The sequence below is a fragment of the Papio anubis genome, unplaced genomic scaffold, assembly GCF_008728515.1.
Source record: "Papio anubis isolate 15944 unplaced genomic scaffold, Panubis1.0 scaffold199, whole genome shotgun sequence".
NCBI lineage: Eukaryota > Metazoa > Chordata > Mammalia > Primates > Cercopithecidae > Papio > Papio anubis.
Window position 1 is genome coordinate 58,239 of NW_022162010.1, and position 16,011 is coordinate 74,249.

Below are 16,011 nucleotides of genomic sequence, written 5' to 3' on the forward strand. Positions count from 1 at the left end.
CAAGTTGAGATTTGGATGGGGACACAGCCAAACCATAACAAGGCAGGAATTATTATTAACCCATCTTCCCAATAAGGGAACTGAGGCTGAAAGGAAGGGATTTGCCCAGAATCACACAGCTGGGAAATGAGCAAGCCAGGACTTGCCTCAGGTGTGATGATCTCCAAGTCCAGGCATGCCCCTAACCCCCAGTGAGAGTGGGGCTTTGCCCATCTGCCCTCACTGCCTGCCCTGTCTTGCAGGAATATCTACAAGGACTATCAGCAGCTGGCCCGTGAGACACAGGAGGAGGTGAAGAGCTGGAAGTCCTCCTTTCTGAGGGCTGGCGTGTACCTTGAGTGTGTTGGGGTGAGCGGCAAGGCAAGGAGAGGAGGGGCAAGCTGCTGATACTAGTGGGCCCTGGGGCACCATCCACAGTGATGCCAAGTCATGCCATGTTTCTGAGCCCTTATTTGACTCAGAAATAACCAGGAATCCTCCCCACTATCTACTCTGGGGGTGAGATCAGAGTTAAGTTTTCTGGTCCTCCCATCCTTCTCCAGTGGCAGTTTTGTGTCTCCGTCTCTGCCACAGATGGTATTTCCTGCATGCCCTTTCTATGATGCTGGTTTCCTATGACTGCCTTCTCTTTTCTCCCCTATTTCACTGTGGCACTGTCTAGAGGAGCCTTAGAGTTGGGGTGCAGTGTCCCAGCTTCACTCAACCTCTCCCCTTTTCCCCACTGTGTGTGTCTACTTTGGCTGTGCTCCCTGGTGCCAGCAGTGGTGGCAATGTTGGTGTGTGGGCCTCCCAGGACGAGAAGAAAGTGAGTGTGACCTTCTCTTGCTTCCTGCCAGGCGTCTGCAGCCTGGCACCAGCTCTGGCCAGGTCTTTAAGCAAAGGACCTGCAGATGTTGTTTTCTCATTTCTGGATTGGGAAATTGAGGCAAACTCTGGGTACTACAGTCAGAAACAAGATGAGAATGAATCAGGGCAGTCTGGGGTCCTGAGAGATATAGGGATGGGCGGAGACCTGAAACCCTTTAGAGTATGTGGGGATCTGGGTGTCTGTTTAGGCCAGTTGCTTCTCTCTCTGCATCAATGTTCCAGGTACCCTTGCAGGAGATGCCTGGAGCCTGGCGACATGGCCTGTGTACCCTGATGCCCTTGTGTTCTTCATGACAGGCCAGCAAGACCGAGGGGAATGGCTCCGACAGCTTCATGCACTCCATGGACCACAGCTGGAGCAGCAAGTGGAGACCATTCAGAATCTGGTGGACTTGTACATGGCCATTGTCAACAAAAACATGCAGGACCTCATGCCCAGACCATCATCCACCTCATGACGTGCATGTGCCGCCTCATGGGAGTAGGGGGTTCCTGTAGCACTGGGGACCCAGGTGGCCATGTTGGCCTGGGGGAGATGCCGATCAGCCTTATGGGACCAGCCTCAGAAAGGGAGGCAAGGTCCAGACCAGAGTTGTCCCACAGAAATACAATGTGGGATTACAGTGGCTCATGCCTGTAATCCCAGCACTTTGGGAGGCCAAGGTGGGAGGACTGCTTCAGCCCAGGAGTTCAAGACCAGCTTGGGCAACATAATGAAACCTCATCTCCACACAAAAATTTTAAAAAATAGCTGGGCTTGGTGATGGCAGGTGCATGTAGTCCTAGCTACTCGACAGGCTGACGTTGGAGGATCACTTTGAGCCCAGGTGGCTGACGCTGCAGTGAGCGGTGATCTCGCCCACTGTACTCCAGCCTGGCGACAAAGGGAGATCCTATCTCCAAAAAAATTTTTAAAAACTGAGTAGACAGATGTCCTGGTGGCATGGTAGATCCTGAGTCCCCTCCCAGATCTGTGACCTTAGACAGGTGACTTTTCCTCTGGACCTCAGTGTCCTCATCTGAGTGAGAAAAGGGCAGTGGGGAGGCAGACCTTCGAAGGAGTGTAAGCAGTGTAGAAGCAGTGTCTGAAAAGCTGCACTCGGGGTTCCAAGTCCAGCAAACAGTCCCAGCAGAGCCCGGCGGGGCGGCCAGGGCGGCACAGGCATCAGGTTCCAACCTCCTTCCCTCTTTGCCCACTCTCAGACCAACGAGTTCATCTTCTCGGAGCTGCTGGCCAACCTGTACTCCCGTGGGAACCAGAACAGCTGATGGAGGAGTCCTCAGAGCAGGCACAGCGGTGCAAAGAGATGCTGCGCATGCACCACGTGCTGAGGGAGGCGCCCAGCATCATCGATGACCTTAACACGACCACCGTCAGCACGCCCACGGGGTTCGTAGATGACTCCTAGCTGCAGGTGCAGAGCGTCCTGGCCGGACGCAGGTATCAGAGCCGGCCCCCACGACCCCAAAGCCCCCTAGCCCGGGCTGCAGAAGTACCAGACCAGGCAGTGGCGCGCCCCTTCCGCGGAGTGGCTACCACTTGAAGCAAGAGGCGGAGCTTAGAGAGGGCGGGGCTTGCTGTGGAACGCTGCCTGCCGGGCAGGGTGGAGCTGGGACTTTGGTGCCGCTGGCGGCGGGGCTTAAGCTCCGGCGACCGCCTCGGGCAGGCAGGGAGGATCTTGCATGCATGGGCCTGGCTGGCACTGGGCTGGGGCGGGGCCTCAGGGTGGGCGGGGCCACTCATCATTCTTCTCTCCGTTCCTCGCTCCCTGTCGCCCGCAGGTCGCCCAAGTCCAGCCCCACAACGCAGCGCGGAGCTCCCGCCGTGCCCCCAGCCTCTGCCTGCTGGGTCCGCCCTAGGGGAAGCGCCCGTTGTACCCTCCAGGCCGGGGGCTTCCCCTGACCCCTTCCGCCCTCCCCCAGCAGGTGCCCTCGCGCCCCGCCCGGGGTCCCCAGGTGAGTAAGGGGTGAATACGGCGGGAGAGGCCACCGGACGGGCATGGCCGGGAGGGAAATGGGGCTGGATTCTAGTGCATCGGACCTTGTCGCAGAACTGGCCGTCTCCATCCCAGGCATTCCGACCGTGGGTGCTGGAGCCCTGAGTGGCCGATGGCTGACGTAGCCTGCCCCCAAAGGAGTACTGAGTCCCGGAGGTGGTCGTTTTTGGGGAGGAGGCTATGGGGCTCGTCCCGCCTGCCCCCTTCTTTCCAGCACTTGCATGGCGCTTCCCTCCATATTCACTCTTGGTGGCCACCCTACACGTTGCATTCCTCCTCCTTTCTTCTTCTGTCTGTGCTCCACCCTCCATTCCCTCCAACTCCTGTCCCAGCCCCTGGGGAGCCTACCTCAGGTCAAAGAGTCTGAACCCCGATCTGCTCTGGGTGTGTGGATTTCCTTCAGCTACCCTGATGTCCCCACTTCCAAGTCCTGACTCCTTTGAGCCATTCCAAGGGGTGTCCGGCCACTGGCCCACAGAAGCAGAGACCAGGCTGTGACTGTGTGACCATCAAGGTGTGTGATGTATGTGGGGGAGCTTGCACACGAGTGTGAAAGTGTAAGAATGGCACCCAGGCCTGGGCTAGGACAGGAGCCTGGGGGCCATGGGCAGTCTGATGTTTTCCTCTGCCCCCACCCCCGCCCCACCCGACCTGGTCTAAATCAATGTGGTAGTGGTGGCTGCAGGGGCAGGGACAGGAGTATCTGAAGCCTGCTTCACTCCCAGATATCTAAGGAAAAGCGTTCTGCATCTTTTGGCTTGGCCTTGTTGACCCATGGCCCTCTTGCAAGGACATTCACTCTGATTCCCAGTGTGCCCTGTTTCCACTGGCCACGTTCTCTAAGGAAGAACAATAGCATCTGTTTTTGTCTCCAAATGACTGTAGGGTAAGCACCCATAAACCAAAATGAGGCAGGGGTTGGGGCTTGCCCTATGACACGCTGATGACCAATGTAGATGGGTAGAGGCAAGCAGCATGGTATTGGGCAAGAGCACTGGACTGGGAGTCCAGAGATGCTGCTTCACCCTGGGCCTTTAGGCAAGTTCCTTTCCCTTCCAGAGCCTCAGCGTCCTTTCTATCAAATGATTTCTTTCTGCCTTTCTCCCAGGGTGGCTGTGGGGATCAAGGGAGACAGTGGCCATAGAGATGCTGTGTTAATTGCAGATGCGGCTGTAGGAGCACTTTGCTAACTACTAACGTGAGTTCAGACTCTTCAGGGTATTTGGCACCCAGGTCTATGGTGAGGTGTGACATATGGGATGTAGGGTTTGATGCCTGCTCCGACTCCAGTCTTGCTAACATGCAAAACATTTGGCAAGTCATGAAGAGCGGTCTGGGAGAGCTTCTTCAAGGCAGCCTGGCTTCAGTGCAGTCCGGGGCATAACTGAGATAGAATTACGTGGCGAGGAAATCACCCAGGAGGCCTCAGGAAGAGGCGAATCCTGTTCATGCACTTGGGCTGATCATGGCTGGATCCAGCTGCAGATGTCCGATGGGCAACACCAGACCACTGCGCTGCTGGAGGTGCAGGCCTCGGAGCCCTACCTCCGTGTGGCCAAAGGCTCCGGCCTCGTGGTCCCTCAGGAGGCCAGGGCACCATCGACACAGCCAAGCTCCACCTGGACACCAACCTTGACATCCGCAGTGGGGATGAGGTGCACTACCATGTCACAGCCGGCCGTTGCTGGGGACAGTTGCTCTGGGCCACTCAGCCAGCCACAGCCTTCTCCCAGGAGGACCTGTTGGATGGGACTGTTCTCTAAGACCTCAATGGCAGCCTCAGCCCCCGCAGCACCCTGACCTTCTCAATGGAAGTGGGGCCAGTGCACACGGATGCCACCCTACAAGTGACCGTTGCCCTAGAGGGCCCACTGGCCCCAGTGAAGCTGGTCCGGCACAAGAAGATCTATGTCTTCCAGGGAGAGGCAGCTGAGATCAGAAGGGACCAGCTGGAGGTGGTGAGCGGGGGTGTGGGCCAGGTAGAGGGCCTCCCCCTCAGCCTCCATGCCAGGTACACATGTGACTTGGGCTGTGGCTGTGGTGGTCCCAGTTGCATGTGTGCACGGGTCTCAGATGTGCTCCCGTATATGTTGTGCTCCCAAGAGTTTCTGGGGAGCTTGCTGTACACCCATCCTCCTGGAAGTTGTGTGTGCCTCCAGAGTTCGTGTCCACTCGTGTCCATGGCGTGGCTGAGCATGCAGATTCCTGGGCCCCACCAACCCCTACTGAATCTCTGAAGTGGAGCCCAAGAATCTGCATTGCAGTCAGTTTCCTGGGAGGGCATCACGGGTCCTGAACTTTGGGGATTGCTGGCCGTGGAGACAGGTGACTGCTCTTCAGATCCACATGTTCCTCGCTATTTTCTCAGAGCCCAGACCAGGACTAGGAGGGTCTGTCAAGGGCTTCTACCCACCCAGGAACCACACAGAGCAGCCACAGGCCCTCCAGAAGGCTCGCTGACTTGCCCTGTGACCTCAGGCTAGTCCTTGCCCACTCTCGGCCTTACTCTCCTACACTGCTCATTTCGGAGACCCTTCTGGTCTGCATGTCTGGAGCTTGAGGCTGACAGTGAGCCAGCAAATCTTGCATTAGGAAGGCCTCGCAGGAGGAGGCAGCATTTGGGCCGGGCTCTGAAGAGCACAGGCCATCAGGAACAGAGAATGGGGAGTGGTATTCCAGGCAGAAGGAACATTCCAGGCAAAGGCATAGAACAAGAATGTGAGTTTGAGAGTGGTTTAGCCTCTTGTGACAGGCCCATCAGGTGAGTGAGCCCATGTGGCCTTTGGGGCTTGAGCTCCGTAGGGCCTGGGCTAAAGGCGGCTGTGCCTCCAGGAGGGGTGGGGCAGGGCGCCCTCTGATGGTCCTGGGTGGTAATAGCAGGGGTTGGGGAAGCACTGCCTGGAAACCAGCCACAGACCTGAACAGATCCTGAGCAGGTAGGCCTGTGTGTGTGTGTGTGTGTGTGTGTGTGTACACGCGCATATGTACATGTGTGACTGTGTCAGCATATGATGAACTCATGTGTCTGTGTCACTGAGTCTGGGGATATGTGATTATGCACCTCCCCGGGGGAGTGCATCTCAAGCTGTGTGACTGACCCCCTGTAACCGTGTGTGGGGTGGGTATTAACATGTGACCAGCAGCCGGGGCAAACCAGTGAAACCCCATCTCTACACAAAAAATTTAAAATTAGCTGGGCATGATGGCATGTGCCTGTGGTCACAGCTACTTGGGAGGCTGAGGTGGGAGGATCCCTTGAGTCTGGGAGGTTGAGGCTTTAGGGAACTGTGATCACACCACTGTACTCCAGCCTGGGTGACAGAGTGAGACTGTCCAAAAACAAAAAATGTGACCAGCTGCATGCCTGGCTGCTGTGTGTGTGAACCCATGTGTGTGCTTGTGTGTCTAAATGGCAGTGGTATCTGGGCGAATAAGTGGGGCAAGATCAAGCCTGTTCTGGCTGCTTAGGGCCACGATGGCCCCTCAGAGACTGCCTCTGTGGCCCTCTGTGAGTCCTCATGACTTCTGTTAACCAGGCAGCCCAGGAGGCAGTGCTGCCGGCAGACATCATATTCTCAGTGAAGAGTCCACCGAGTGCCAGCTGCGTGGTGATGGTGTCTCGTGGCATCTTGGCAGATGAGCCACCCAGCCTGGACCCCGTGCAGAGCTTCTCCCAGGAGGCAGTGGACGCGGGCAGAGTCCTGTACCTGCACTCCCGCCCTGAGGCCTGGAGCGATGCCTTCTCGCTGGATGTGGCCTCGGGCCTGGGTGGTCCCCTCAAGGGCGTCTGCGTGGAGCTGGAGGTGCTGCCCGCTGCCATCCCACTGGATGCACAAAACTTCAGTGTCCCCATGGGTGGCAGCCTCACCCTGGCCCCTCCACTGCTCCGTGTCACCGGGCCCTACTTCCCCACTCTCCCAGGCCTCAGCCTGCAGGTGCTGGAGCCACCCCGGCATGGGGCCCTGCAGAAGGAGGACGGACCTCAAGCCAGGACCCTCAGCGCCTTCTCCTGGAGAGAGGTACAGCTGTGAGAGAGGCCCAGGGGCTGCAGCCCAGCTCTGGGACACAGAATACCCAGGGAACCCTGGGTACTCCCAGTGTGGGGGTTATACACAGAGAGGAGATGGGGAGTCACATATCAGAAGCACCTGTGCTTTAAATACTGTATCTCCTTTCTTCCTCACAGCTCCTCTGGGAGCCAGAACTTATGGTCCCCATTTTCCACCAATGGAAGCTGAAGCCCTAAAAGAGTCAGTCTCCTCCTGCACCCAAAGGCAGGACATGAAGGGTGCTGCTGGGGCCTGACTAGCCCTGGGCCTGCCCGTAGGTGGAAGAGCAGCTGATCCGCCACATGCACGACAGGAGCGAGACACTGACAGACAGTTTTGTCCTGATGACTGACACCTCCGAGATGGGCCACCAGAGCCATCCTGTGGCCTTCACTGTCACCGTCCTGCCTGTCAATGACCAACCCCCCGTCCTCACTACAAACACAGGCCTGCAGGTGAGAGTATTCCTGGCACCATCCCCCATGTCTGCTTCGAGAAAGAGGCCAGCGTCCCCTACTTCCCAGCACAGAGCTCCCCGTCTTTGAGCCTCAGTTACCTCCTCTGCAAAATGGGGACACTGCCGCATGCCTCACGGGGTTGTTGGAAGGAGAGTTGTGAGATTGTGCTGAAATGGAACACAGGTGGGAGGTTTTGTTATGGACGCTTGCAGGTAAGGTAGGCAGACTTCTGAGCAGCCACAGGTGGCTCTGCTGTTCCTTCTCCTGTGGCTCAGGACCAGAACTCCCGACAGAATCACTTACAAGCCCATAAGGGCAGGTGTAAGGGCAGGAGCCAATAAGCTTCCCACCTTCACCCCAGCAAGTAAAGGCCATGGCTTGGCTCCCCAAACTCCTGCCCCTTGTGCCACAGCAGAGCAGGGCCCCAATTTGGCAGAGGTGGAAGTTGAGGCCCAGACATGGGGTGGAACTTCTCCATGGTTGTGAAAGTAGTTCTGGTAGAACAGAAAGGGCATGGCTTCACTAAGCCCACATGGCAGGGCTTTGAATGCCGGCTTCTGGGGTGCGTCCTCCTGGGTCAGCAAGAGTCACTGAAGGTTCCGCAGGAGAGCTGACTTGGGCTGTCTCTGACATGGGGCGCTGAGGGGGGCTTTGGTGGTCTAGGATGTGCCCATAGAGGGTGGCCTCATGGTGCAGAGGCCACAGGCCCCTGGAACCACAAGCCAGGACAGCTGTGTGTCAGTATGGCCTCCAGGTGGTGCCATCCACCCGTGTTTGGTCTGGGAGCCCAGCAATGGGGCCCTGTCCCCCACATTATGGCCCCTTCTGCCAAGACTCAGCCTGAGGGCTCCCTGGGGCCAGGGAGGAATGCCAGAAAGCTCTGTTTCCCGGGCATGTGAGTCCCACTGCAGCTCTGCCCACAAGTAATTGACCCAGCAAGACTGGTACCAGGACCTCAGGAACAGGCGCCTGCTCTGCTTGCAAGTGGGAGGCCTGAAAAGGGGTCCCCCTCGCCCAACATGAGGAGGGCCCGTAACTGCTCTGGAAGCACCTGGGCCCATCGCAGCGCTGATTCTGTGCTGCAGAACATGCCAACCATCAGCCCCCCACTCTCCGCGCCACCCACTCCTCCCTCAGCCGGAGGGAGGGCCCGTTTCTAAAATCACCATTCCCACCTGTGCCCGGCCCTGGCCAGGCACACACGGAGGCTCTGAAAGGAGACCCCTGCCCCACCAGTGAGACAGATTAAGGAGCACTGTTGGTCGGCGTTGGGGATTTCTGGGGGTGAGAACTTGGTGAGGGTAAGAACAGGGGCCTTCCTGGGTAAGGGACACAAGCTGGCCTTGAGGGACACGCAGGACTAGGGCAGATGGAGAGCAAGGAAGCTGGGCCTGGAGGGTGACCTTCCTTGGGGCCTTCCCTGGGGTGACAGGGAAGGTGAACGTGGGGAGGGCCCTTTGTGCAGGGGAGCCAGAGCAGTGCCAGCCTCGATGCCACCTGAGGGCCTGAGCCACAGCAGAGTTGGAACCCTGGTGGCAGCCCAGGGCTGGGGAGGAAGGGGTGGGTGAGCAGGGCAAGGCAGAACCTTCACAGGCCTGTGTTCCCAGATGTGGGAGGGGGCCACTGTGCCCATCCCTGTGGAGGCCCTGAGGAGCACGGACAGTTACTCTGGGCCCCCGAGCATCTGGTTTACACCATTGAGCAGCCCAGCAAAGGGCGGGTAGTGCTGTGGGCAGCGCCGGGCACCGAGGTGCACAGCTTCATGCAGGCCCAGCTGGGCGGTGGGCTCGTGCTGTTCTCACACAGAGGTGGGTGCTGATGGCCAGGCCCTGGGTTCCTGCTGCCTGCAGGGGTGCCCTGAGATGAGGAGCCAGCTCGGGCCAGCCGGACCCAATGACTCTGTCTTCAGGAGCCCTGGACGGAGGCATCTACTTCGGCTTCTCTGATGACAAGCACACTTCCTCCAGACACTTCTTCGGAGTGACAGCCCAGAAGCAAGTGCTCCTCTTGCTGGAGGGCAGCCAGATGCTGACTGTCTGCCCGGATGGGTGTGCTGATTGTGGGCATTCCGGGGTGTGCCAGGAGCTGGGGCAGAGCTGAGGGTGGCACGCCAGGGTCACTCTGCTTCTCTGCAGAGACAGGCCTGTGCCTGGATTTCAAAGGGTGGTGGCCCCTTTTGCCTCTGTCAGGGACCATCCAGCCATTCAGCAGCCAGAGCCTCAGAGCCAGCTCCAGCGTAGGCACCAACCCTCAGCTCCTGCTGTACGGTGTGGTCCTGGGCCCCCAGCCGGGCCGGCTGTTCCATGCCCAGCAGGACAGCATGGGGAGGACATGGTGCACTTCACTCAGGCAGAGGTAAGGGCCTCACTCTGCAGCCACCACTCAGATGCCCACAGCCTCAGGTGGCCGCTGTGCCACGGACATCATGTGGACATGGGTGCAGATTCCAGCATCGCTGGCAGCAGACGCTCCCGGTCCTGCCATGGCCCAGGCCCTGGTGTCCTGCCCTCCAGGAGTCACCAGGCTGGCAGAGCAAGTTCATGTTCCCAGAAAGAGAAAGAAGGATGCAGGAAGTTGGGGATACAGGGCCCTAGAGCAGGGCTGGGGTCTTGGGGTGTGGCTTCCAGAAGAAAGCTACAGCCAGACCCAAGGGTCTGGAGAGGGGGCACCATGTGGGGGCACTAGTGGTACCCCAGTAGCTGGTGAGGGGCAGCGCTTGGTCCAGAGGGTTGGAGTTGGAGGTGAAGCAGCTGCTGGGCCTGTGGGCAGAGGCGTGAGCCTGGGGCTCAGGTCAGGTGCCAGCCAGAGACAGTGGATCCTAGGGGCAGATGAGCTGATGAAAGGCAGCTGAGTCAGCCAAGAGGGTGAAGCCACGGTTCATCCATCCTGGTGGCTTCAGAGACCACTAGGAAGAACTAGAGCTCTCAGCCATGGGTAGCAGCAGACTATCTGTGATAACTGTGCCATGGGGGCCAGCCCAGTCATCGCTTAAATGAACACCTCTCCCTGAAGGCAGAACGGGAGTTGTTCCATAGCAGGGCAGAGTGGCGCAGACTCTTCTGTGGGCCGTCCTGGGCAGGTGGTGCACCTGATGCTCCCGCCAGGAGGCTGCGTGGGCATCTGGACCCAGCACATGATCACAGTGAGTTCTGAGTAGGGAGCGGTCTTGTGGGGCGCAGAGCTGACTCTGTCACTCAGGAGCCACGGCACGCGGTACTGCCCCAAGTACCTCCAGAGGGGTCTGGCTGGCCGGTCCCCCTGCCAGCCCTTGAAAATGGCACAGCCCACCCCAGCCCCCTTTCCAAGCTCCCTTGCTTGGGCAGGGACCTCCTGAGCCTGGCACTCTCCCTCCTGAGAGGCGCAGATGGTATTCAGCAAGTGCAAAGCCGAGGTTTCTTGGGCCTCTCACATCAACACCTCCCAGTCCCGGGTTCTGTATTTCCCTGGAGCCCCACTCCTGCTATGGCCCCCTCCCCACAATGAGATATTCATCAGGCTGGTGTCTACAGCTGCTGTGTACCCTCGGTTGCTGGGAGCCTTTGTCAAGAATGCACAGGAATGGGGAGGGCACGGGACCCGGCCATCAGCAACCCTCGCGCACTCTATAGTCCCACGTTACTCAGAGCTTCTCCTTGCCCCAGCAATATGAAGGACTAGACTGAATGGGCACCAGGGTACCAGGCTGGCAGCGCCACAAAGGCAAGTGGGGAAGAGGCTACATGGGCTATCTGGCCCACTCAGGGAGGAGGGCAGGACTGGGGATTTTCTTGACAGCAGCCCTGTCCCACAACACTGAACTGGGCAGGGAAGGGGTCAGATGTTCCCCTGACATGGGACTGGATTCCAGAGCATCGGACCTGGCTCCCAGAACCGGCCCTCTCCTTCCAAGGCACTGGGACCATGGATGCTGGAGCCACGTGTGGCTGAGGGCTGGTGGAGCCTGCCCCCCGGGGAGCGCTGAGTCCCGGAGGTGGTCGTTTTTGGGGAGGGGGCTATGGGGCTCGTCCCACCTGCCCCCTTCTTTCCAGCATGTACATGGCACTTCCCTCTATTTTCACTCTTGGTGGCCACCCTACACATTGCATTCCTCCTCCTTCTCGCTGTCCTCCATCCTCCATTCCCTCCAACTCCTCTCCCAGCCCCTGGGGAGCCTACCTCAGGTCAGAGAGTCTGAACCCTGAGATACGCTGGGTGTGTGGATTTCCTTCAGCTACCCTGATGTCCCCACTTCCAAGTCCTGACTCCTTTGAGCCATCCCAGGGGGTGTCCAGCCACTGGACCACAGGAGCAGAGACCAGGCTGTGATTGTGTGACCATCAAGGTTTGTGATGTGTGTGACACATCACATGAGTGTGAGAATGTGAGAATGGCACCAAGCCTGGGCTAGGACAGAAGCAGCTGGGGAAGGAGCCTGGGGGCCATGAGCAATCTGATTTTTTATCCACCCCCCCGCCACCCTACCCAGTCTAAACCAATGTGGTGGGGGTGGCTGCCGGGGAAGGGATGGGAGTGTCTGAAGCTCACTTCATTCCCAAAGATTTCTAAGGAAAAGCATTCTACATCCTCTGGCTTGGACTTGTTGACCCATGGCCCTCTTTCAAGGACATTCACTCTGATTCCCAGTGTGCCCTGTTTCCACTGGCCACGTTCTCTAAGGAAGAACAATAGGCAAGGATTGGGGCTTGCCCTAGGATGTGCTGATGACCAACAGAGATACGTAGAGGCAAGCAGCACGGTATTGGGCAAGACTGGGAGTCTAGAGATGCTGCTTCACCCTGGGACTTCAGGCAAGTCCCTTTCCCTCCCAGAGCCTCAGTGTCCTTTCTATCAAATGATGACTTTCTGTCTTTCTCTCAGGGTGGCTGTGGGGATCAAGGGAGACAGTGGCCATAGGGATGCTGTGTTAACTGCAGATGTGGCTGTAGGAGCACTTTGCTAACTGCCAACGTGAGTTCAGACTCTTCAGGGTATTTGGCGCCCAGGTCTGTGGTGAGGTGTGACATATGGGATGTAAGGTTTGATGCCTGCTCCAACTCTCGTCTTGCTAACACATGTGAAACATTTGGCAAGTCATGATCCTGCCTTGGGGAAAAGGGCAGTCTGGGAGAGCTTCTTCAAGGCAGCCTGGCTTCAATGCAGTCCGGGGCATGACTGAGATAGGCTTATATGATGAGGAATTGGAGGGTATCTGGGTAAAGAGCTGCAGTGTGGGCAGAAGTTTAGTGTGGGACTCACTGGGTAAAGAGCTGCAGTGAGGACAGCCACTGGCCAAAGCAGGGAACAGAGACAGAATGAGAAAGAGCTCTGTGGGGAGGGTGGGGCATAGGGTGGAGAACTTCAAAGTCCGAAGAGTATGACTTGTTGGGGCTTAATGCTGTAGGCAGTAGGGAGCCATGGAAGGCTCTTAGGTGGAGAAATGGCAGCTGAACATTAGCGAGCAAGCCCTGTCTCCATGAGCAGCATGGATGGTCCTCTGAGCATGCCAGCATGAGTGTGCAGGGAGCTGGTGCAAATGCCTCTGTGTGTGGGTAAGCTTCTGTGTTGTGACTCTGCCCATGTGTGTGCTTCAGTGTGCCGAGTGGCTGCACGCCCCAGATCTGTGCTGCACATGCCAGCCAGTGAGGGTGCTGGGCACTGGGAGGTGGCAGGGAAGGAGGCATATGCGTGTTGTGGGCATGTGTGTTAGCGTGTGCATGCCAGCAGTGGGGCCTCATAGCATGTGTGTGCACACCCCGGCATGTGCGTGTGTGTGTCCCCCAACCCCAGGCCTGCCCCACCCATGCATGTGAGCTGCCATGTTGATTTGATGCTGTCTTTCAGAATCACTATCAGTGGCCCCTGAGGAGCATCAGCCATGGTAGGTACATGCCTCGCCGCCTGCTGCATGAATGGTGTTCCCGCCCCACTGCACCAGCTCCACACGGGGGCACACCTGGGACCTCAGATCCAGGATCCCTGCCCCTCCTTTCTGGAGCTGCAGATTTGCTCTTTCCTCTTTCTGTCCCCATGCTGTGGCTCTCTCACCTCCCTTCCCTGTGAGCCATGGGACTCAGCACCACTGCCCATGGCCTCCATGGCTGAGCCTGGGGGCTCTTGGAACAGGCTCCATGCCCAAGCTGGCAGACATGGGTGCTCTCTGGAGCCATCAGAGAGGGCAGAGAGCTCATGGTTTATGGTGTAGGGGCTGGGAGCTTGGAGGGGGGTGTGTGTGGGGCTGGACTCTGAGGCAACCAGAGGTCTAGGAACGTCATCCTGGGCACGCCATACCTGTCATGCAGTCTGAGTCATGCTGCCAGGGCAGGGCATCCAGCTCCCAGCCTGGGAGTGCTGAGAGCCGAATCCACTGCAGAGCAGCGGTGATAGTCAGGGTCCCACCTCCTCTGTCTGTCGGCAATCCAGTGGTGACCTAGGATAAAACCTTAAGAGTCCCATACACATGGTCATCCCACAACACACCTCACAGGCCAGGAAGGGACACACAGCCCCCTTCCCATCCTCCCAGGTACCATCATAGCTGCTAGAGTGTGACTGAAGGCAGGGTCCCTGGCCCCCGCTGAAGCATTACCACTGGCCAGCAGGCTCACACACCTTGGCCAGTTGCTCCTAGGGGTCACCTGTGCTATTCAGCCAACGGGACCACAGTGCCTGTTGGCCCAGCTGAGCTCTGCCTAGCAAGCCCTCCTGCCTCTCCTGCCACAGACTCTCCCTCTTCTGCTTTTCCCAGCAGGAAGGGCCCAGCCTCACCTATGAAACCTGCAGCACCCCTGCCCCACAACCAGTTGAGGCTCCCGTCTTAGACTTATAAGTCTATGGCCAGTGGCATCCAGCTACCTGCCCTCCCTGCCTTCCCCAGGCTCCCTTCAGAGGACCCTGGTCTTTCTGACCACTCAGAGGGGCCTCTGGCACTCACTCCAGCCATCCATCCCTTATAGCTTCACCATTTTGGTTCAAGCAGTGTTCCTTATCAGGCCAGTTGGCTGTTGGGTGGGGCTCCCCAAACAAGAGGAGCCCTGGGCCAGTGGGTTGGAAGACAGGGTGACCAGAGAAGGGGGAAGCCCGAGGGGGCTGAGCATTGGTCTGAACTGTGGGTGCACTGCCTGGGTGCCGTAGGAGAGGCCAGCGTGTGTGGGCTGGGGAGGGCTGCCACAGCCCCAGGCACTACCTGTGAAGCTCTGGCTCCTCCCTCCATCTTCCTCCCCTTTCCCTTCCAGCCCGTTTTCCAGGAACCTTTGCCACACCTGCACCTGCGGCCTCCCCTCCCTGGCCCTCCCAGAGCTCCTGTGGCGCGCCAGTGCTCTGCACTTGCCTCACCAGCTCTCTGCTTGCTTTTCTCTCTCCTATTTTCTCTCTGCTTCTCTCCAACTGCCAGCTGATTGGGTCAGGCAAGTCCATCCCATCCTGAGAGCCCCAGCCACACTTTGACCTCTAAACAGATCCTCCTCTTCTCAGAGGCCTCCCTTTCCAAGCCTGCTGGGTGGATGTCCTGTGACTTGACAGTGGCTCCCCAGCCCCAAAGCCAGCCCCCTTCATGTGTGACTTAGTCTGTTGCAGTGCTGAGCTGACACATCCAGGTATGACCATTGCTGAAAACTTGTGCCCCTCTGTGGTATGCCCTGCCCTGTTCTATAAATATCTATAAATACTCTGTGGTACGCCCTGCCCTGTTCTATTAATATCTATAAATACTCTGTGGTACGCCCTGCCCTGTTCTATTAATATCTATAAATACTCTGTGGTACGCCCTGCCCTGTTCTATAAATATCTACAAATACTCTGTGGTACGCCTGCCCTATTTCTATTATTAATATCTATAAATACTCTGTGGTATGCCTGCCCTGTTCTATAAATATCCATAAATACTCTGTGGTATGCCTGCCCTGTTCTATAAATATCTACAAATGTGTGCTCTGTGAGTGCAGCCTGCCCTGTTCTATAAATATCTACAAATACTCTGTGGTACGCCCTGCCCTGTTCTATAAATATCTATAAATACTCTGTGGTACGCCCTGCCCTGTTCTATTAATATCTATAAATACTCTGTGGTATGCCCTGCCCTGTTCTGGCCAATATCTATAAATATACTCTGTGGTATGCCCTGCCCTGTTCTATAAAATATCTATATAAATACTCTGTGGTATGCCCTGCCCTGTTATAAATATCCATAAATATAGACATGCCCCCTGCCTGTTCAAATATCTATTCTCTGTGGGTACGCCCCTGCCCTGTTCTAAATATCTACAAATACTCTGTTAGTGCAGCCCTGCCCTGTTCTATAAATATCTATAAATACTCTGTGGTATGCCCTGCCCTGTTCTATTAATATCTATAAATACTCTGTGGTATGCCCTGCCATGTTCTATTAATATCTATAAATACTCATATATATATATGAGCAAGCATGGGGGTGCATGGGGGTGCTGTGCAGGCAGCCGTGTGGCCTGACAGTCTCTATCAGTCCTGCCATCCCTCAGCTGAGAATCAAACTCATTTCTGGATGGCGGGGAATGTGTCCTCTGCTGGCTGTGTTCTCTGTGGAGCTCAGGGGAGGGAAAAGGCCCAGCCATTTCTAGGGTGCTGTTGGGAGTAGTGAAAAGGCCTTTCCAAGGGACACTTTTCCTGGAAAGCCCCTGGAACTTAGCT

General features: G+C 57.2%; 1 protein-coding gene and 1 pseudogene across 5 annotated transcripts; both read left to right on the forward strand.

Annotated features, from left to right (window-relative positions):
• Positions 1 to 2,135: 2,135 nt before the first annotated feature.
• LOC108586769 lies at positions 2,136 to 6,110 on the forward strand (annotated as a pseudogene).
• A 35-nt stretch (positions 6,111 to 6,145) lies between these two features.
• On the forward strand, positions 6,146 to 15,143 carry LOC108586768 (chondroitin sulfate proteoglycan 4-like). 5 transcript variants are annotated; one of them, XR_004181358.1, is made up of 5 exons: positions 6,146 to 6,883; positions 7,192 to 7,368; positions 9,222 to 12,318; positions 13,192 to 13,228; positions 14,583 to 15,143. XR_004181358.1 is itself a non-coding variant. In XM_017960785.3 (3 exons), the coding sequence occupies exons 1-3, from the start codon at positions 6,383 to 6,385 to the stop codon at positions 9,315 to 9,317; spliced, it is 774 nt and encodes a 257-aa protein (XP_017816274.1). In that variant the 5' UTR covers positions 6,146 to 6,382; the 3' UTR covers positions 9,318 to 15,143. The 5 variants fall into 5 exon arrangements, 1 of the variants encoding a protein (XP_017816274.1); XR_004181355.1 differs by having other exon boundaries at positions 9,222 to 13,228; XR_004181357.1 differs by having other exon boundaries at positions 9,222 to 13,228; positions 14,821 to 15,143.
• The last annotated feature ends 868 nt before the right edge of the window (positions 15,144 to 16,011 follow it).